This window comes from Meleagris gallopavo, chromosome 23 (assembly GCF_000146605.3).
Source record: "Meleagris gallopavo isolate NT-WF06-2002-E0010 breed Aviagen turkey brand Nicholas breeding stock chromosome 23, Turkey_5.1, whole genome shotgun sequence".
Lineage (NCBI taxonomy): Eukaryota > Metazoa > Chordata > Aves > Galliformes > Phasianidae > Meleagris > Meleagris gallopavo.
This window is the reverse complement of record NC_015033.2, coordinates 5,014,376-5,035,875: the sequence shown is the minus strand read 5'-3', so window position 1 is coordinate 5,035,875 and position 21,500 is coordinate 5,014,376. Positions and strand designations below refer to the sequence as shown.

At 42.8% G+C, this 21,500-nt stretch overlaps 1 protein-coding gene and 1 long non-coding RNA gene across 6 annotated transcripts in view; one reads left to right on the top strand and one right to left on the bottom strand.

The window, feature by feature from the left end:
• Nucleotides 1-3,157: 3,157 nt before the first annotated feature.
• LOC100543851 (guanylin-like) lies at nt 3,158-8,176 on the bottom strand. Its single transcript, XM_003212332.4, has 3 exons — nt 7,971-8,176; nt 5,007-5,196; nt 3,158-4,269 (listed from the first exon to the last, which is right to left on the bottom strand). Exons 1-3 carry the CDS (start codon nt 8,043-8,045, stop codon nt 4,202-4,204), a joined length of 333 nt encoding a protein of 110 aa, XP_003212380.1. The 5' UTR covers nt 8,046-8,176; the 3' UTR covers nt 3,158-4,201.
• The window catches only part of LOC104914178, a 29,360-nt gene continuing 16,029 nt past the window's right edge, over nt 8,170-21,500 (top strand). Inside the window, exons 1-2 of one of the 5 annotated variants that reach the window (XR_002121386.2) lie at nt 8,170-9,026; nt 10,399-10,451. This is a non-coding gene — a long non-coding RNA (uncharacterized LOC104914178). The remainder of the gene's footprint in view (nt 9,027-10,398; nt 10,452-21,500) is intronic. The other 4 variants (XR_002121387.2, XR_002121385.2, XR_002121390.2 and 1 more) reach the window with 4 other exon arrangements.

Sequence of the window (21,500 nt, the reverse complement as noted above, 5' to 3'; positions counted from 1 at the left end):
AGCAAATCATTAAATAATTTAAATCATTACAATCACAAACTTAACTACAATTGTTAAGAATGGATCCCTCCAAGATCACATCTGTCCATCCCCAGTGCTTGGAGATTATGACTTGGGAAGTTCACAGAATCACAGAGTCATCAAGGTTGAAAAAGATCTCTAGGATCACCAAGCCCAAATGCAGTTCTGGGGCATCTCCCATGCTGCCCAGGTCAGCAGCAATGGGCAATTTCATATTCTATGTTTTTACTGTCCCTTAGGTACTTCATTACAGATTTGTTGCCATATGCAGAATACACTGTCCACCATGCAAAACTCTTGCATTATATCCTTGCACATTGCTGATTGTGGTTATGAAGCTTTGGTTTGACTCCTTATTTGGGTTCCCAATTTCAGGATCTCACATAATGGAGCCAAAAATGTTTTCTTGGGAAGGACATTCAAACTGCATAATACCCCTGTTCTCCCCTTCTAACTTAACTTTCCGGCTTAAGCTGGGATAAAGTTAGCTTTCTTTGTAGTGGATGGTATGATGTTGTTGGATTTAGGAGAAAAGCAATGTTGATAACACACCAATGTCTTAGTTGTCGCAGAACAACATAATCAAGGACATTTCAGCTTCTTGTATTGTCCTGCCAGTGAGAAGGCTGGTGGGGACACAAGAAGCTGGGAGGGGACAGAATAGCAGGGGGTTGAAATTCGATGATCATTGTGGTCCTTTTCAACCCAGGGCATTCTATGATTCTATGATTTTCCATACCATAAGAGATCATGCAGAACTGCAAAACTGGGAAGAGATGGACAAGGAACACAGGTGAGCAGGTGATGAGTAATTGCATTGTGCACCACTTGTTTTTAAATATATATGTGTGTATATATATATATATATATATTTATCATTATAATTATTTTCCCTTCATTTTCTATCATAGTAAATTGGCTTTATCTCAGCCTACAAACTTTACCATTCCTTTCCCAGTCGAAGAGGGGAGTGAACTAATGACTGAGTAGTGCTTAGCTGCCTGCTGGGTTAAACAACAAAAACTGCCCTCAGAGGCTGTTTGGTAAGCATATGGCTCAGCAGATGACCTATGTCACAGCCCTCCTGATTCATTAGGTTCCCATTTTCAGCAATAGGGTCCAAAAGTATTTGGACTGTAACTCCTTTCAGCATTAAACATGGTTCCATAACCCCAAGCCTGAATGAGTACTTGAAATAATGAACACACAATAAGTATTTGCAAAACCAGAGGAAGCATATGGTGAATCACATCTTAACCTGTGAGGTTCCGTTTGAAAAGCACTAATTGGAAACAAAAGTACTCCACTTCTCACAGCCAAATGAAAGACAGAAGTAATCTGACAGAAAATTGACTGTGTCATGACAATGTAAATCATTATTTTTAACTTCAGATAAAGAACATCTGTTTATTACTCATTACGAAGAAAACTCAATCAATGGGACATGATGATTATTTGTAATTTTTATCACATTGTAAATAGGAGGCAGGAAATGAAAGGACAGTGTAGTCCATAAATGATAGCAGGTGGCAGTCCTGACCGCCAAAGAAAATGAGGCATTATAAAGCTCAGTTTATCTTGCCTGTTAGGAAAACAGAGGACCATTTATCAGAAGAAAAGGAAGAATTTACAAGACCTCAGAGGTGTTTCTGACTCACTGTAATAATCAGAGCCTGCTACGTGTCACACAGTTCTCTTCTGAACTCTTTAATACAGCCAAAGTAAATAGCTGCATGAATGACCCTCTGAGAAGGAAATGATAGGAATATACATGACACGGTGACACTGGATACATAGGAACCAGCCAAACAAATGAAGACTTTTATGAATCTCTGTGAGCCATCTAAGTAACTTGAATGCTGATGCACCAGCTCTCCAGTTTGCAATGTAGCATTGTGTGTCGTTGGCCTTGAAGAGGTTTCAGTAGTCTGATAACTAAAAGTCAAAGTCTGATCTAATTTTCTCGAGACACTCACTTTTGTAATCCTCACTAAGCTAAGAATTGGCTGAATTAGGCTAAGTTTCACTTGCAGGTCAAGAGAAGTGTTCCTTCCACTCTACTCATTGTTGGTGAGTCCACGTCTGGAGTGTTGGGTCCAATTCTGAGCTCCCCAGTACACGAGAGATATGGACACACTGGAAATGTGGGGCCACCAAAGGGATCAAAAGACTGAAGCATTTCTCCTGCGAGGAGAAGTTAAGAGAGCTGGGACTGTTCAGCCTGGAGAAGAGAAGGCTCAGTAGGAATGTCATCTAAATATCTGATGAGAGGACAAAAAGAAGATGGAGCCAGATTCTTTTACTTGGTGCCCAGTGACAGGCTAAAAGGCAATGGGCAAAAACTGAAACACGGGAGCATCAAGAAACACTTCTCCACTGTACAGGCCATAGAGCAGTAGAACATGTTGCTCAATTAAGTGGTAGAGTTTCCCTCCTTGGAGATCTTCAGGAGGTGTCTGGATGTGGTCTTGGGCAACTTATTCTACACTGTCCAACATGAGCACAGCTCTTGAACCACATGACTTCCAGAGCTCCTTTCCAACCTCAACTACTGTGTGATTATCAGGTTAGCAAGTCAGCGTGGGGTTATAAAGGGATGTGAGGTTTGTGAGTCACTGGTAGAACTTTTTTAAGGTCCCCAGTCCAGCCCTGTGATCCAGAGTGAACACTAGGAGACTATCAGTAGGGTGATCTTGGTTCTGTTCCTTTTGCCAATAAGTCTTCATTTAAAAATGCATAATCTGCCCTCTCCGCCTGAGCCATACTAAGCTGCTGTACTAAGACTTAATGATTTGTCAAGTTAATTCTAAAAGAAAATGCAAAGTTGCTTTTCTATATCCAAAGACATAACTTTAAGTTCAAAATAAGCCCAAGAACTGTTTTGAGTCAGGAAATGCAGTTTCCCAGAGGTGCCAATTTCAAGGCAGCAGTAAGATGCTTAGTGTGGGACTCTTTGGCATTCAGACTTGGATGTTTTTGTTCTGGAGTACTCAACAATCTTGAAATAGACACACAGCACTGACTTTTGAGGCCCCAAAATGTGAAAAATGGAGACTTAACAATTGAAAGGGAATAATTTTAAAATTCCAAAGTAGTTATATATTACTATTACGACCACAAACTGAATAGCAAATTATTTTAAGGTTAACAAGTTATCTTTTACTCTAGTGGACATTCAGACATGGAAGAACTTACATAGCAGATAAGGAAGTAGGTAGACCATCAAAGAAAGACAAAAAACCAAAACCTAACAAAACAACAAAATTGTCTCTAACCTTTATTTCATGTACAGTAGCATACAAACATTGGTAGACCCTTTCTTCACAAATTACCACTCAAAAACAAGGCAATGTTTTTCTTTCAAAGTGATTCCAGCATTGCAGCTTGGATTTCCTTTTTCCTAAACAGAGCTTAACGAACATCTGCCAAAAGAAGGGAACTTCTGTACAACCATGAGCAAAAGATTACTAGCTCCTGTGCTCTTCTACAGCTGCTCTGTAAATTGGCATTAAATATTCGTACAAGTAACAGATGGAGAATTTCTTAGCTATTACAGTGTTGCTAAACACTTATGACTTGTCCCCAAGTTATATGCTACAGCTCTGTTACAATCAAACACATACCATGACCAGACCTACAGGCACAGACATTCATTTACCCAACCAACAGGAGAGCTTGAGTTGGAAAAGATTACAACCCTATGCTGCTTAGGTGTATATGTGTAGTGGAAGCCAGATCACAGGGAGATTTAGATATTAAAAGGCTAGAGGAGACTACTCAGTTTGACCCATCGTGTTCCAATCCAGATAGATTACTGGAAATTGAAACATTGAGTCCAGGATATTTTCACTCCAGTCAACCATGACACAGCTCACATAGACAGATGCACAACTCAGGCATGGCTCAAGGCAAGACAACACTCCGTGTGAGCCTCTTTCTTCATGGTTCTTCAGCTTCTCAGATGAAATTTGGTCTTCCTGTTACCAGACCTGCATTGCTGGTATTATCTGATCTCACTACTTCAAAATTACCCTTAGAATGTCTACATGAGCTAACAGCTTCAGTTTGACTGTAGTGAAGATGAAGCCTAAATAGTGATTTGTGAGGATATGTGATCTTGCAATACAAATGCACAAACTTCCTAGCTTGGCACAATGTCTTTGGAATCTTTCATCCTTAGTCAAAAGCAACCAGAGCAGGCAGCATTGGCACAGATTTCACACAAATCAGCTTTACCGGCAATCAAGTCTGTTAGGGAGAAAAAAGACTGTTTCAGTGACAAGGCAAAGGAAATTATTGGAGAGCAGAGCCTTAAACATGTGGCGAAAGACTCCTTTCTGTTATTGTTCCATGAATTTTTGTGTACACTGAAGTTATTACTGATACAAGAAAAAAATTAGTTTTTGAGAAAATTTTGCTTAAGGAATTAAATCAAATCTGAACTCAGTGGGGAAACATGGGGAACATGTGGAGGCAAGAGAACAGGACATACTATGAGAGGGTGACAAGGATGTGGCCTTAGATCCTCTGAAGTGGCTTGCAGAACCACCACCTCAGTTATATTGGTGCTACTTCTTCCTAATTTTTCCACGGCATTGGTAAACACAACATAAGAAATAAATAAAAAGCAGAGACTGTAGGAGCCTGTTCAAGAATCACTATATGTGCCTTGGAAACAGGTAATGCCGGAGGTTGATTCACTTCATCTACATCTCACACTTCTTTTAAGGAACCTGGAAATACACCTCCAATGGGAGGAAGCTTTTCCAGTCTACAACAGACGGATCTGTACAGGTTACAACTAAGCACTACAGGAGTTTTCTGGTGGGCCCACAGCTGTTGTATCCTTGCGGAAGGGATAGCATGGACTTCCAGCTGCCTCAGAAGTGTCACAACAGTAATTACACTTCTTTGGCTGCTACTATTTCAATGCTTGAGGTTGAAAAGTGTGATAAAAAGGAAACTATGCAACATGAACTACATACACAGCCTCTCGAAAATCATAGGTGCATCTTCTCTTTTACACACAGGTTGGAATTCCTCAGGGAGATCTTTATCTTGACATGGAGAATACCCAGCCTTTGAAACCACCACGCGAGGGTTAATGACTCTGTTCTCATCCATAAGCTCCTTTAGCTTCTTCACAGATTCAAGGGAGAATGTCAAGTTGCCATCCTACATAGACAGAAAGAGAAAAGAAACAGACATCAGAGAGTCAAGCCTCAGGCAAATGCATTCCCTTTTGACTGAAGTCTGCTAAACTGTGACCCTTCCCCCAAAAACTGTACTATAGGGAAAAACTTTACTGTAACAGTGAGCCTCCATAGCCAGGGTTTTGTTTAAGCATCAAAGTGAATGGAGGCAGAATTAGTACATTCTTCACTCCTGTGAGGGAGACTCCTAACATCTAGTGTAGGAAGATAAGGGCTCTTCAGTCTAGAAAAATATGACTGGACAATATGTGGTAGAGATTTACACCATGAGTTGAATGGATGTGAATGGGAATTTATTTTGTTCACTCTTTCTTGTAATATACCAGCACAGAACTTTGAATCTTGGCTGTCAAGTGCAATGCTCAAAACACAGAAGAGGATGGATCCCATCACCACAAGACGTGACAAGCATGAATTTACAATTTGCCCACACAATGGAGCACAAACAACTGAGAACTGCTAAATGTGGCACTTCTAACTGAAAGATCACACCAGGGCTTTGGGAGAACAGAAGATTATTCTGGGAAGGTTTACTCCATGCTTGAGATTGTTAGACCCCATGCATCTATTAATGTCAATTTCCTCCCAGTTTCAAGTGAATCACATTGCTGAGATAATAAACTTAAAATGCAGGTCTTGTAATTGTTTAAGGTAAGTGCAAAAATGTCCACAGAAGTCTGAAGAGAATTAAACAGTCAGAAGGGTGATCAAGTAACACCTAAACACTCATAGAAATAAAGTGGTTTGAGTCTGCTATGGCATGAGACCAAATATTGCCATTAATCTCAAAGTCTCATTAGCTTGATGTTGAATTGTGTGGGTGTCTTTGGGCGGTGGTGGTGCTTAAAGAAGAATAATAAATAAGCTGCTATGTACATGCATTTATTTAACAAAGTGAAACTATTTTCTACTTCTGATCAATTTGTGACATTTCTCAGAATAATTTATCAGATTAGATGCCCGTGAAAAATTTACTATTCCTCCAAAGACACAGTTCTAAATTCATCTACTTGTTGGGGACTCTAAAAGCATGAAACAGAAACAAAAAAGACAGGATTTCCACCAGTACAGTTCCAGAGAAACCAGAAACAACTGAAGTAAGCTTCATTTGGTCTTTTGCACGTTGGATTTCTCCTACTTATTATCACTTCACAGTAGGAATGAACCCCGAGACACGTTTATGTCCTGGTGACAAATCAGACCAACAAACAAACCACCCCAAAAAACAAAAATGCCATCACCATCTCAGACAAGAAAGGTGTACACAAAGGAGAACACGACATGAGCAGCATCTTCCCTCCAAGGTGAAAATGCACGCTGTTCTACTGAATTGACAGATTTTACTGCGCTCCCTCTTTAGTTTTTTTACACACTTTGCAAACAAAGAGAGTGTCCAGATAGTGATATTCATCCTTTAGGAACACTCTACGAAGTCAAATGAACCTCCCTTGCAGCTCTCAGAACATTTTGTTAAAATAATAACCCCTGTGATTTATTACAGAAGAGGGAAGAAAAATCTTGGGAAGAATTTCAGAAAACAAGTTTATAATGCAACTTTGTTCAGTGAGTAATTAGTCAGATCCTAAGGGAAATCAAGCAATCCAAGTCAAAGGAGTTCATCACACACAGCACAGTTTTAAGGTCTTATCAAAGGCAGAGCAAATATGAATTTAATGATTATTGAGATAAGGATTCCAACTACAAACAGGAACTAAAACATCAGAGCTGAATACTTTGCTACCCACCCAGAAGTTGTTCTCAGCTATTTTCTGTAGTCTCAAGTGGAAATCTGTTGCTTCTCCCCCTTCTCCCTCCCCCCATTAAATAGTAAACTATCTGCTCTGTCTGGAGACTCTTGGTGTTAATGAATGGTTGGGAAGAAAAGAGGAGCTGAAACCTGCACAAGGATGGGATCTTTTCACTCCTTGGAAACCTACTAAGCACACATGAAAAGAGTCAATTATTGTTTAAGAAATATTTGCTCTCTTGGAACACCAGGGAAATCATTTACAGTGTAATCAAAATTAAATCTCCCAAACTACTCCTAGAGATCAGTGCAGACAAATCTAATATACTCTCATGTACAGACAGAAGTGCTGACACCTTCCTACCTACTCCCACAGTGCATGTAATGCCAATCACAGGTTCTGTGCACTTTGGAGTATTTGGTATTAGTTTCCTCTAATATCTATCACACAATCATAGAGTCATTAGCGTTGGAAAATACCACTAAGATCATCCAGTCCAACCATCAACTCATCCCCATCATTAGTCCACTAATGTTCCTTTAATATCACCACTACCTATCAATATTCCTTTGTAACAAAACAGTCATTTCTTTCACTTTATTTTTATATGTGACACATTTGTAGGCTCCATCACATAAGTTTGCAGGTCATTTTCATAAAGAACTTCATGCTCAGAAGCAAGCACAACACACAGTACTTTCTCCCCAGTTCATGCAACTTCACAACCTATGGAGTTCTCTAGAAAACAAAACTCTAGAAATACTCTGATAGGAATTTCAGAGCAGTGATAGGGCTGGAAAAGTTTTATGTTAGAAACACCTGAACCATTTTACAGAGAGAAAAACTGAACCACAGGGAGGTGATGTCAGAGCAAAGCAAAAATCCAGCTTTATCAATTCAGATCAAGACTCCTATCTTACTTACACCTCTTCACATCAGTACATCACTGAGCTTGCAATACCAACAAGATAACCAGCAGAAAACTCACCTGGACATAGACTGCCTGGGAGCTGTGCACCAGTAAAAGGAGTGCAAGGACTGTGAAGGACAGCAAGCCTCTCATAGCACCTGTGAAGAGCAGCCTCTTCAACCTGAATATCTTTTCTCCTGTTTTGGTATTACAGTCTTTCTTTCGTGTCTCTGATTTTCACTTAGTACCCAGACTATCTACTTGTCTATCTCCGCAGTGCACGAGAAGCATTATAAAGCCTTTACACAGCATTTCCTTGGTAATTCATTAATCTAAACTCCTTAATGACATACAATAAACCCTCAGTGGAGTACAGTTATCAGCTCCTTGGCTGAGGATGCCAGTCACACCCCTCTTTATGACACTCTCCCACTTTCAGAAATTGACCACGAAGGTATGCAAAACATTTGCCTACAACCAATAAATAGCTCAAATACAACACCTGAAACCAAGCCTCCATGTAGGGAATGTACTCAGCTTTCTACCCACTTCTCTTTGGCTTGCAGTCTTACCCAGAAACAGAGCAGTAGGATGAGGATGGCAAAGAATCAACACATCTCATTCTGCTCAGTTATGCCCACCAAGAGCAGGTCCTGATATCCAACTCCCCCCCTTCTTCCCAGCCCTATGGTTTACAGCCATCAATTTCAGCATCCCAACAATGTGGTTCATCCCACCAAGTTCCAATGGCCACCAGCTCCTCCCATTTGTTACTTATTATGTGTGCCTTCGCGTAGGGGCATTTCACTTGGGCCCCTGACTGCCTATTCATCTCTTAATACGTTTCAGCTCCTTTAGACATATGCAGCCTGCAAGCCTCAAAGTCAATCCCTACAAAACCCCACAGTTCAGGTATGCGCATGCGCGATAGCGGCCAGCTCTCGCCGCCAGCTGGATTGCACGCAGTACACAGCGCTACTTCCGCGTTTCCGCGCGCATGCGTGGTATCTCATGGAGGACCTAATACCATAGAGCCTGGCAGCGCAGAGCGGCTCAAAGAGGAGCAATGCGGTGGGGCACGCAGGTATCACACAGTGCTGCGCCAATGGCGGGGCCGCTGGGAGATCCCAACCGGTGCGTTCCCGCGGCTCGGTAGGGAGTGCCAAAGGGGAAAAATTAACGGATAGGTGGGAGAGAAACAGCGAGAGCTGAAGGGGAGGGAGGTGAGGCCTCGTGTATTTTATTTCGCTGCCGCCGCTAGGCGGGAACGCGCACCGGGCGCAGCCATGTTGCTCTGAGGAAGGAGCGCTGCGCATGCCTTCTTAGGAGGCGCTGACACGCATGCGCAGAGCTTTGCCTGCAGTGCCGCCTTTTACTCAGTGGGCGGCAGCAGAGAGCTGCAGTGGTGCTTGGTCTGTGTGTGCGATCTGGGGCTCCCTTCTGTACTGCCTTAGAGGCCTCCCAGTGCGCGCTGAGGCTCCCCACAGTGCTCCCAGAGCTCCTCAGTGTGCCTCAGGGCAGCTCCTTGTGGAGAATCAACCTTACCATCCTTTGTGCTTGCAGTGCTGTCCTACAGCAGGTGTGAGTACGGCACACCCAGTGTCAGCACCCGTGAGGAACACAGCACAGAGAGACGTTTGTCAGAGCCTGATCCCCCTACTGCTGCAACATCCTCATGTTTTCCCTCCTGTGATGACTTCCAAACGGTTTTTTGTCTCTTGCATGCAGTGCTGGAGCTGCTCTGGGCTGTGTAGGATCAGGAGGATTGGGCTCCTCTGTCCCCACAGAGTGAATTTGAAATCATAACCCTACAGGATTAGGTTATCTGCAGAAACATCCACCAGAGTGAAAGAGTCCTTCTGACTCCTTACTGCTTAATATTCCAGACTCGTGCCATCTCCCTGCACTGGAAGTTTCAAAAGTCACCTAATAATTAAGATTAGAATTTGCCTTCATTAGCTTCCATACAGATTATTATTATCTGGTGATAATTCCATTCCTGAGCTAGTTCTGAATGCTTTCTGGATTCCAGTGAGCCAAATAGAGCTGATGTAAGGGTATGGTTATTTACAGAACCCCTCCTCAGTGCCAGGGATGGTGCATTAAGCTGTGCTCTCCCAATACCTGGGAGCAGACTTTACTCTTCCTGCTCCACAATTTCATGTTTGATCAATTTATGGAACTTAGAGCTGGGAACTATCTCCAGGAACAAAACCAAAGGCTGGATTGCAGGTGTAGATAAAAGATGGCTGCTTTGTTATAATGATAACAGCAGCGATCCAAATAAACGCATGCCTAGCAAGGGTTAAATGATCACTCAGTCATTCATCACTACTAACCTGTAATGGCCTGAGCAGGCATTACTTTCCACAGTGGATGAGAGAGCACGATGGTTTTAATCTATGAATCCCCTTTTGCTTTTATGTGCCTGAAGAACAGATCCTCTCAGTAAGGAGCATTCTGAACTATTTATTGTCTAAAGCAATCTTTTTGTTTCTGCTTACAGACAGAGCGTGTGGCTCTCTGGGTTCCCTGTTTCTTGGAGCTACAGATGAATAGGTAAGTTTACACAGTATGTAATCCTCAGGAGCAGTATGGTAGGGAGCAAGCAGGAGAACATCTGAGAGGTGGAAGATACGATCCAAAAGAATGCCTGCTTTATACAAAGGCCTAGTGAAGGGCAGGGTGGGCTGAAAACACCTCTGCTTCATAACAGAGCACTTGCATTTGCCAGACTACTATTTCAAGGTCTGCCTTACCTGTAGCTTTCTGCAAAAAAAAAATCTGTTTGTGCCAGAATTCCACTCCTGAGCCAGGAGGTAGTAATGAAGGAAGTCAGGAAAGGTGCAGTGCACAATTCATGCATGTCGTGGGAATGTTTCCTTCTGCTTGTTTGGTCTGACAGCAGGGCAGAGGTGATGGGAACCACAGGAACAGGAGAAGCAGTGTGACACACTGAGATTATTCCCTTCTGTGCCACTGCTTGTTGTTATTCTCCATTTTCATCCTCACAGAACCTGCTCTAGAGCTGAAATGAACTCTGTAGTGTATTTACTGCTTTTTCATTTTGGCCTTTGGTATTTTGCAAAGAAGCAGTAATGGGGAGAGTTTGGGTTGAATCATGGATGTTCCTTGGATACTTCTACTGCTTCTGAATGGAGCACCTTCAGGAAACATGCACCTATGAGCTGTTGTTTTCCATAAGTTTTTGAAGAGCAGCATGGAGGTGTACATTGATTTTGATGGCAGGCAGTGTACAACAGGCTGTTCCTTAACCTATCCTGTGCTTGTTCTCTGTAGGATACCAGTCTGTGGTGAGAATTTTACCACCAAAGGAATTAGGAAGACATGTAGTTTGTTCTTGTCCAGATTTGGGGCACAGAGGTTGCTACACCTGTTGGTTTTTATTAGTTAAATGTATGTTGAAGTCTACAAATAGATGCTACGACCCAGGTGGAACAGATGAGATATGACTAAGTTCTTGGATGATTGATAATGAGCAGAGACTGGAAAATCAATTGTGTTAATTCCTGGCTTGTCACCAGGATGGAGAATTAATGAGAAAATCCATCTAACGTAATGGTATTTACATATAATACAGAATGTGATAAAATTGTCCTCAGGTGCCACTTGGCATCACAATTATAGGATTATTGTAGAGGCAGGAACAGAAATCTGCAAGCACGAAAACTCCTTCACAAACAACAAACAAGTGATGACACTGACCAATGAGGAGGGCTGAAGAAAAAGCCAGGATAGCAGGGAAGGCTGTCAGACTCCAGCAGAGATCTCTGAAGCTCTCAGTAACTCTGCAGCACAGAGACCGTGCAAACATGTTTGAACAAGAGGGGAACACTGGTCTTGATCAGGAGTGACAGAAAAGCAAATCCATCTCCCCAGCTGCCTCCTGTCCGCCAGGAGTTAATCCAGCCGAGACAGCATCAGTATAATTGATGGTGTACTGCTGTAAAAGTCATCCATAAACCCTCTGTGCTCAGAACACCTGCATCCCTCATGCTTTTCTTGTCAGCCCTCATCTCCTTGCTGCTGTGCTTCGTGTACATTCCTGTCCTCCAGTCTACATGTAAGTATGCTGAGTGTTTAAAATCCCAGCTGCTGAAAGGGGAGTAACGGGAGATGCTAGGTAGAAAGCAGCTCTAAATCTCTTCAGTGTTTTCTCTCTGGAGATTTTGTTCAGGCTTTTTTCTTCTGTCTTAATGTGTCAAGGTCTTGGTTGCAGTGGAAAATTTTGGAAGAGAATGATAAAGAGTTCTCACTTCTGACGGGCAGAGAGCTACAAGAGTCACAGAAATGTACCAGACCTCAGCTGCTCCTAGAGCTGAGCTCTGCTGTATCTTGAGCTATGTTTTATAGCCTTGAGGTCCCAGTTTGCAAATATGCTTTTTTTTTTTTTTCCTCTGTGCTTGAAACTTTGGAGAATTTCTACGAGGCATTGGTTATTCTCCTTTATGTTGTGTTATCCTGAGGCTTTCTACAAGGGCCCTTCTCATAGTTTCATTGCCTTTCTTTGTATTAGCCAGGTACTACCGTGAGCAAGAGTTGTAAGGAGCCTCTTTCTGCTACAGTCTGCTTTGCAAAGAAGAGACATCGATTTTTCAGTTTCCACACTGCTTTAGCAATGTTTCCCAAGTTATTCTCTCTATTTGTAGACTTTGAAAGCTGGGCTGGGTGCAGTAGAAGACTGGTCTGACCGTGGTTGTTTTGGAGCTTGCATGGTAGGAATCCTCCACTGTACTGGTGGGCAATGATCTGCTTTACTGTGCATGATCTGCTATAAGATTAGAAAAACAACTTCTAGAGTGGAACAGTGTGGGTTCCAACGTGGGTCACAGGGTGGTGAGGCACTGGAACAGGTTGCCCAAGGAGGCTGTGGATGCCCCATCCCTGCAGGCATTCAAGGCCAGGCTGGATGTGGCTCTGGGCAGCCTGGGCTGCTGGTTGGTGACAGCAGGGGGTTGGAACGAGATGATCTTTGAGGTCCTTTTCAATCCAGGCCATTTTCTATGACAGTGTGTGCGAATCTCTGTGAAATGCCAGTATAAATGTACTTGTAAGACATGGGTTGTCTCGCTCGATTCTCTCCAGCAGAGGGTAATGGTTTGCCTGCAGCCTCACAGGTTTCCTGCAGTGCATCTCTGCTCAGCCAGTGGGGCATTCAGGAGCAGTGCATTGAAGCAGCCTGTTCAAGCCAAGCAATGAACTGATGTTGTAGCAGATGTAAGACCAGGAGGTAAACTGTTTGCTTGTCCTTTACTTGCCCTGTTTTGCTGTTCATTTCATTGCAGAGGGAAGATGTGTTTAGAGATAGAGGGGGCAATAAAGGATCATTCTTTGCTGATGTGCATTGAGAAATCCCAGAGCCCAAAGGAGTTTCACAGCACTGCACCATCCCTGAACTGTAACTATTCCTTGAAAATCCTCTCAAAGGAAGCACCTGTTCATAGCTGCTTTGGACACATGTCCAAGGTGGCTTGTTCTTAAGGACAGCATATTGTTTTCCCTTCTGAATGTAATTGAATTCAGCACTGACAAAGCCAAATGAAGTGGTTGCTGTGGCTGCCAAATGTAATTAAGAACAGAAAGCTCTCTGAGTAAAACGAAAGTGAAACCCCAGGAGTTCTTAATTCTCTTGATTTCTGACAAGTTTGTGGAAAGCTGGCTCCTTAATTCCCAGGCAGTTCTGCTTAGATCCCTCTGCACTGCTGAACTCCTGCTATGCCTTTGTCACATGTAGATCAGACAGGAAGATCAATGAGCAGATCGTGCACTGCCTACATGCCCTCACTTACGGCTCTCATAGAGAATAAATACACGTTTGGCTGGTTCCAAACTGAATCACTTGGGTCCGAGGGAGGCAGTCCATAATGATGCGCTGTTTGCTTGGTTGATGCTCTGCATTTGTCTGCAACTTGCAGGGCTGACAGTAAATTCTGTGCTCAGTAGTGGGTTTTGTGCGTCAGTGGATGGTTGAGTTAGATGATCTAAGAGGTCTTTTCCAACCTTAATGATTCTATGATTCTTTGATTCCAGCTCTGTTTTGTGCTGACAGGGAGAGCGTCTGTGTCTGTGTGACAAGGCTGAACAGCCATGTTCCTGGACCTTGAAGAGCACTTGGGCATCAGCTTCCTCAAGCTGTTGCCTGGAGAGAATATCTTTGAAGATATGGCATGAAGAGACAGAAGCTTGAACTGGAAAACACGTCCTACATAATAGCAGTTGACGGATGGAGTTAACTTCGTTTTATTTCCTGGAGAAACGATGACAAGAGTTTCTTTGATTTGTTTGGTTTCTTTTGAAAATATCCTAGGCATTGTGGTCTGATCACAAGCATGTCTTGCGGCTGAATGTAGACAGCTACATCATTCTTATGCCAGCTCATCTTTCAGAAGCGAGGACTACCTCTCAGCTCTGAGTCTGTAAAAGAGAACCTAAGGATGCATTTTGTGGCTTATCCACAAGCATTCGGAGATTTCCTTGGAATTAATGATATGAATTGCTCAAGAACTGAGAATGAGTGGTGGCAAGGGGAAAGAAAGGCATGGGAATGGGTCTGGCAAAAGAACCATCTCTTGGGGAATAGTCAACAACATTGAAATCTCAGCATGGCTTTTGCTGAACAAGACTTAAACTTTGATGGGATCTCCATCAAAGGCATTTAAAGACTTTTCTTTGGTGGACTTGATGTCTGTCAGCCCATCCTTTGAGATGGTAATAGTCCTGAATTGACTTTCAGAAAGTTACCTTTGCTTAATTCTAGCTGGAGCTTTTGTAGGGATTCATTATCTGGTTCCAGAGGTTCTTCTCATCTAACTGTCTTAACAAGGGATTCGTGTGTTGTCGGCCTGGCTTTTAAATTATGATGGGTGAGTGGAAAATGATGGATTTCACCAGGTAACAAAACTTGATGTTCATCTTAGTGAAGCAGATATTTACATACTTCAACAAAACAGAATCTCTGTGTGCTTCAAAAGCCTGAAATGGCTGTGGGACTGATGAGATATAAGGAATAAGGGAAAAGTTTATTAGCAATATCCCAGGAACTCAAAGTAGCTGAATAACTCATAAATCTTTCATGAATTTTACAAAAATGAGGGATGAAATCCTTGATGCTGTAGATGTATTTATAGAGATGGATAGAGAAATATTTCTTTTGCCCGAGAATGTCTTGGTAAATTATTATCACTTGAAATTAAGGAACTATCTGGATATGGTTTATATTATTTTTCTGCAGTCTGAGAATCTATTGAACATTTTGTCTCACAGTATTGTGATCTCCCTCAATAGAAGGAATGAGAAGGAAGAAATTTTTAAATATTAAACAAAGCATTTGACTGTGAAATTGTAACTCCAAAGCAGGAATAGAATAAAGCAGGTAAACGAGATTGCACTCCAATTTATTTTGGATCCTCTGTGATTTCAGCCTGCAATAAATAATTTGATTTGTGCTCCTTATTCCCTGCCGACTTCTCAGTAAAATGTCTCCAGGAAACCAAATTTGCCAGTCTCCCAATGAGGGAGAGAGCAGGGGAGAGCAGCTGGAGGATATGTAATGTGCATTTCTTTGTATCTCCATTTTTCTTCCACTGTTCTCATTGTAATGGGGTCTGAGTCAGATCTCACTGCAGTCTTTCCTCAGAGCTCAATAGTGCTGATGATTTGGGACCCAAAGCCTTGTGCAGCCACACTGTGCCCAGGAATTACCCTTCCAGTGACACAAATCATTTTATGTCTCGTGACCTATACTCTGCCATGCCAGCAGAGGATTAGACAATAGATAAAGCCCACTCTCCTCAAAAAGTTCACCTGGAAGGTTCAGAAAAAAGAGGCAACTGAGGATAACTTAATGGCAACAGCAGGCTGCAGATTTAGTGGAAAAGGTATGTTGAGGAAAGGAGGTAATTTTGAGATTTTGCAGGCTTACAGGAAAGTTGTCATGTCTTATTCCAAGTAGCTGTATTTCTTCCCCTGCTGGGAATCTAATCCTCTTCCATTTTCAGAGCTTTGCCCGTGATTCCAAAAGTGTGTCAACCTCAGTGCCAGCTCGTTAGCAGTGCGTGGGGGCAAGAGGTCAAAAACCAGAATGAAATATGATATGGCAGCAAATGCTTTCTGAGCAGGGAATGAGAGAAAAGTATGCCAGAGATTGCCTTTGTGTCTGAAGATGCTGTGCCTGGAATTGGAAAGATCTGAGGATCCATTCAAACGATCCTCATTCCCTTTCCTAGCCTCCAGTTTAGCATACCACTTTAGTGTCTGTTCCCTCCATAAATAGTACCTCCAGACCCATTCATCTTCTTTGTCTCTAAAATACAGTGAAGCTCAGCAGGATTCTACTCCCATTTCTGCTGTAGCCTTCCTTATCCTCCGTGCCTGGAGTCTCAGGTTCTCCAGTTACTGTACAGAGTGCTGTGAGCAGACTGCACCGAGAGCACTGGAGGCTAAGAAAACACTCAGTATCCTTCTATCTTTTTCAGCAGATCTACTAGAAGAGTGAAGATACTTCGCAGTACTCTTGATGGAACCTCTCAGAAGCTCAGTGCGGAAGAAGCTTGTGTTTGAGTGAGAGGATTATGGCTTTCTCTACGTCCATGCAGGCATGTAGTTAGATGGTGCACTGACCCTGCAGAGAAATGGGATGTGGAGCCCACAACAGCCTGAGAGCTTCCCTGAAATCCTGTTAACACTGGGATCATCTTCTCTCCTGTGTCACCCATCAGTGTTACGTGTTGACATGAAGGCAAACAGGCACATCTTCCTAACATCTCTTTATTGGCCTTTTCAGATAAGACATTGGACAGACAGAAAGGCTTTTCATCCCAGTGTTATTCAGTCTCACATCCTTTCTATCCAGCACACAGTGTGAAGGTTGGCTGCAGATAAGGCTTTGGTTATGTCACTAGATGGAGCTCACTATATAAGAAAAGCTTGAGCAGTAAATGCATTATTGAATAAGCAGTTTTAGAAGATGATGTCGGAGAAGTGGCAAAGTAATATGTGGGGGAGAGATGTAATGTGAAGAGAATGGAGCAGAGCATATGTTAAAGAAAAGAAGGGGATGGTAATGAATGGGATGGTACACTCATAGAATCATTAAGGTTGGAAAAGACCACTTATATCATCAAATCCAACCCCAGCCTATCCCCCACCGTGCCCACTGGCCACATCTCCACAGTCCTTGAACACCTCCAGGGACAGTGACCCCACCACCTCCCTGGGCATGAAGCTCAAAGCTGTTTCTTTGGGCTGCAGATTTTAGCTGTGATTCAGTGATGCACATGTGAGGACCTGCCATATTCCAGATTTGGGCACCTGTCCCAGGAGCATGTTGGGAAGGTGTGACTGATAAAGACAATCACTGCTGGACTGGCATCTTAGCAAGCGCAGGTGTCTGTGGGTGCGTTGTCTCTGTATGAGATTGATTCCTCTGTGTCCACTCTCCTTAACATTCATACTACCCAATCTTACAAGGCAGACAGGAGGGAAATTTTAAATTCAGTTTCTGTCAGCATCAGCATTAGAATCAATCAAGGAACTCATTGTTTGTCAAATCAGGCAAATGGAGCAGAAATAATGCAAACTGACAGTTGTAACTAAGCAACTTAGTCTGACTGGTGAGGGGTATAGAAAATGAAATTAGTGAAACGTTTTGGTAACTGATTTCAGATAACAGATCTGTTAGGTACAAAAATCTCCTCTCTCCAGATATATTTTGCAAAAGAAGGCACTCAGACTTGTTGAAGAAGTTTATTTGTTGTGTTTGGTGTGGTTCACTTGGTTAGTAAGCTCTTTGGGGCAGGGATCATCAAGGTTTTTTTTTTATGGTTATACTGCATATAAAGCACAGGCTGCCCTCTGACACCAGCAGTCTGTGCATATAACTAAATTCAAACACCTAAAGATGGACAACAATCAGATTGAAATATACTTCATGTATAGGTTGTAAAGGCTCAACGGGGGTCTTGTATCTGAGTATTACTTGTTATAGGTTGGTATAAAGCAACTGCATCATGATAAATAAATCTGTCGGTCATTAACTGGTGGGTAGATATATAAGGTTTGATAGCCACGTTATTAGTGTAGTATACAAAGTAATGGAATGCTGATGAGAACAGCACTAGGGCAATTGTGCCAAAGCTTGGCATCCTGATGGACTCTGCATGCATCCCTGGGGCTAAGGGCTGGAATTGCCTTCACACTTCAGTCCTTTGCTTTTCAGGGTACAAATCAAGAGTGAGAACTGCTGGGCCAAAATCGTTTCTGTGGTGGTTGAACCAGCTCAAGCCGAACCACACCGAGGATGGATTTGTTCACTTCTCCTGTTGTTCTTTTTTGCTATTTCTCAGCACTCCCGGGGGGCTTTAAATCTAGCAAGGGAAAGATAGTATCTCTTACTGCCCTCATATCTCTTTGATGTTAGAGTCCTTAAGGCGTGGGTATTAACATCCTCCTCGCAGCCAGCCACTGACAGCAGCAGCATGTAGAGGCTGTGGTATCATCCTTCAGTTTCTTAACAGCACAGTATAATGACTAGCTCTGTTAGCATATCACTGACACAGAGCATTACTAATTATGATGATTAATGGGTTTAATTTACTTAGAAAGAATAATGTGCAATAATTCTATTGTCAAAACTGAAAATCTGGAGTTCCAGCTTTGGATCCTGTCAGCATTGTTGCTACAGATCCTTTTGTGTTGGAGGAAAGTCACTGTGAGATGTTTCTTCCCACATGTTTCTGAACACAAGCTGCTTTGGGAATTTTCCTATCCACTAACAAGGCAGCTTTGCCACCAAAAAAAAAGCAGAAATTCTGCTTTACTTTTTCTTTCACGGGCTTAAATTTTTCTTTAATGATGCTTTTGTAAACAATAAATATTTATTACCCCCTGTGTGGGGGTAAAGGGCTCTGTAGTGGTTGGAGAGAGAGAGCTCATGGTGGTAAAGAACACAAACGGCATTATTTCATTGGGGCTGCAGGCTGGACAGGCTCAGTAGTGCTGTTTTTCAGCTCCTGACTGGTACTGCCTGTCTCTTAGACCTGAAGGAGCAGTGTTGGAAGAAATTGCTTATCTCAGGATAGTTCCATGCTATTCTTATCGGTGTGAAGTTTGAAAAATCATTACAACTATCTGTGGTGTCAAAGCCTCCAAAAAGATGGGCTCTGAGCTGATGCAAAAGTAGCACAGTCCTCGTGCATCCCGTATCTCTCCAGGGCAGCCTGGCTGCTTCTCCAGTCTCTTTCCACTTCCCAAGTCTGCCTGGCTGTGACTTTCCTGTACCAGACAGTTAATGTTTCTTAGATCAGCAAGATCATTGCTGAGCTTCGTAAGCAAGGCAGAAGAGGTCAGATACAGTGCACTGTTGTCAGTGATTCAGGAGTCTTTACGGCTTTAATTGTTGATTTAATTAGCTCTTCCTGTGAGCTGGAAACATTGCACAGTGGTAAAATAATAAGAGAAAAAAACATTTCCTCTCGCAGCTGGCATTCTGAGATCTAGCGACCCGATGCTCACAGCAGCTATAAATAAACCATACTTAAGCCCTAGAGACTATTATGATTCTAGTGAGTCACCCAATTGACACAGCTTTAATTTGTGTATCTCTGCCTCTTCCTGTTACGTATCCAGTATCACATTTTGTTGTGATCTCTGCTCATGTCAGTGCTTTGCCTGGGAGTCTGGGTCTGGTAAAGAAGTAAACTCACATGCCCACAGCACTGTCTGTTTATCCTTAGCGCTGCAGAAGCTTTCATAAATTCAGTGTTCTGCAAATGGGGGGAAATTGAGGCAGGGATCTGTCACCCAAGGCCTCCAGCTGACTGCTGGTAGATGGGAGCCGTGTCCCCTTATCATAGGTGTTCAGCCTTTCTTCCATAAATCTCCTGTTAAGCTGCTGTCCAGGGCAGCTGCCCTTTAATTCTGATGCACAGTAAGGTCATGGTTCCTTCCTTGTGATCCTTGATGGGAAGGTGGTATTTCTCAGGTAAACTAAAAAAAGGAAATAGGAGTGATTTACAACATTTGGCAAGGAGTTCTTATAAGTCTGTTTTTTTCCAGCCAAACCCCACTCTCATTGAAGCCCATACTTAGATTTTCCAGGTTTCAGCAGGGGTTGTATGAAGCTATTGCATTGCCAGCCACTGGTGTGCTGAGCTGCTGAGTGCATTTAAATAAGATGCATTGCTCTCTGCTTCTTGCCCTTGCCAGTAGAGCAGAATCATAGGTTTAGTGAGGTAGAGGCTGCTTGTCAGTAATGAGCTCAAAGGTGCCTGATGTATTCTTTCTGCAAGGCACCTGGAGAGTCAGTTCTTTAGGAGAAAAGTCCTTGTAGAAGGCAAGGATGTTGCTCCAGCCATGAGTGTCCTAAGAACTGGACCTGGGCAGCCTGCACTGTTTGCTGCTGGGGTACCCTGCACAAACACTGTCTCTGCTGTGTGCCCTCTTCTGCACCAGCCTGCACTGCATGCTGCTGAGCTTACATACCTAATGAGCTGTCAGTTTGCCAGTGAGCTTGTTTAATTCTCCAGCTGCCTCTTCAGCTGCTTGCTCTAGCCATAAAAAGAGAGCTTGAAACCACCCACAGGCCATTGCGACAAGGAACTCTGTTGAAATCTCAGTGCTTATTCACTTTCCCATTTTTTCCTCTGTTTTCTATCAGTGCTTTTCAGTGAGCTGTTTGCTACTAGTGCATGCAATGGAGGAGGCAAGGTACAAAATCCTCACTGACCCTTGTGCTAAATCCACGATTTTAGACAGTTTATCCTATCACTGCCTCCTTCTTTCTCTCAAAAATCCAAGTCAGGTAAATCAGCCAGCAAAGCCCACCACAGATTATATCCTCTGCTTGCTTTCTTAGAGTTTATGCATCCCAGAGCCCAGCTGTAGCCTTCACTCCTTGTAAAGGAATGGGGCAGTGCTGGAGTACACAGAGGGAGAGCAGATATCTGGGAATGACCCATGAGACAGAGCACTGCTCCTGTGTTTCCCTTTCTCATTTGCAAAATAGGACATGCCATCTTTCCTCTTTATTTTATTTGGCATCTTTAGGAATGCTGCAGTAGCCAAGGGGGTATTTCATAGCAGAAGTGAGGCTGATGTTGAAGTGCATGGGATTCCTTACTGACCCAGCTCTTAGTCAAGTCTCCAAGTTAAGTCTCCATTGAATCTGTTTCCCTCCAAAGGAAGAGGAATTTTCAGTATCCATTCCCTCTGGCTCCACTGAAACAGTTAATAGATAATGTTCTTGTTTGTAGTCCTGCCAGGAGTTTTTTAATTACCTGTATGGTTTTATTACATAATGGCAATGTTTGCTCCATTAGACTATTGGCATCTTTGCAGGAAGCAAACAAACCTGCTGACATCCATCAGGTTGACTAATTACAGACAGTTTGTTTCCTTTTTTTTTTTTTCTTTCTCTTTTTTCAGTTTTCCTGGTCAATACTGGCACTAGATCTGCAGCCCGGACTCAGGCTGCTTGCCCAGCCTGTACCTGCCCTGCTGCCGTAGCTGCTTGGGAGATGGTGGCACTTGATAGTCCTGAAAGAACTGGAAAGAGACAGATGAATGCTGCAGCACTGTCCCCAAGAGCCT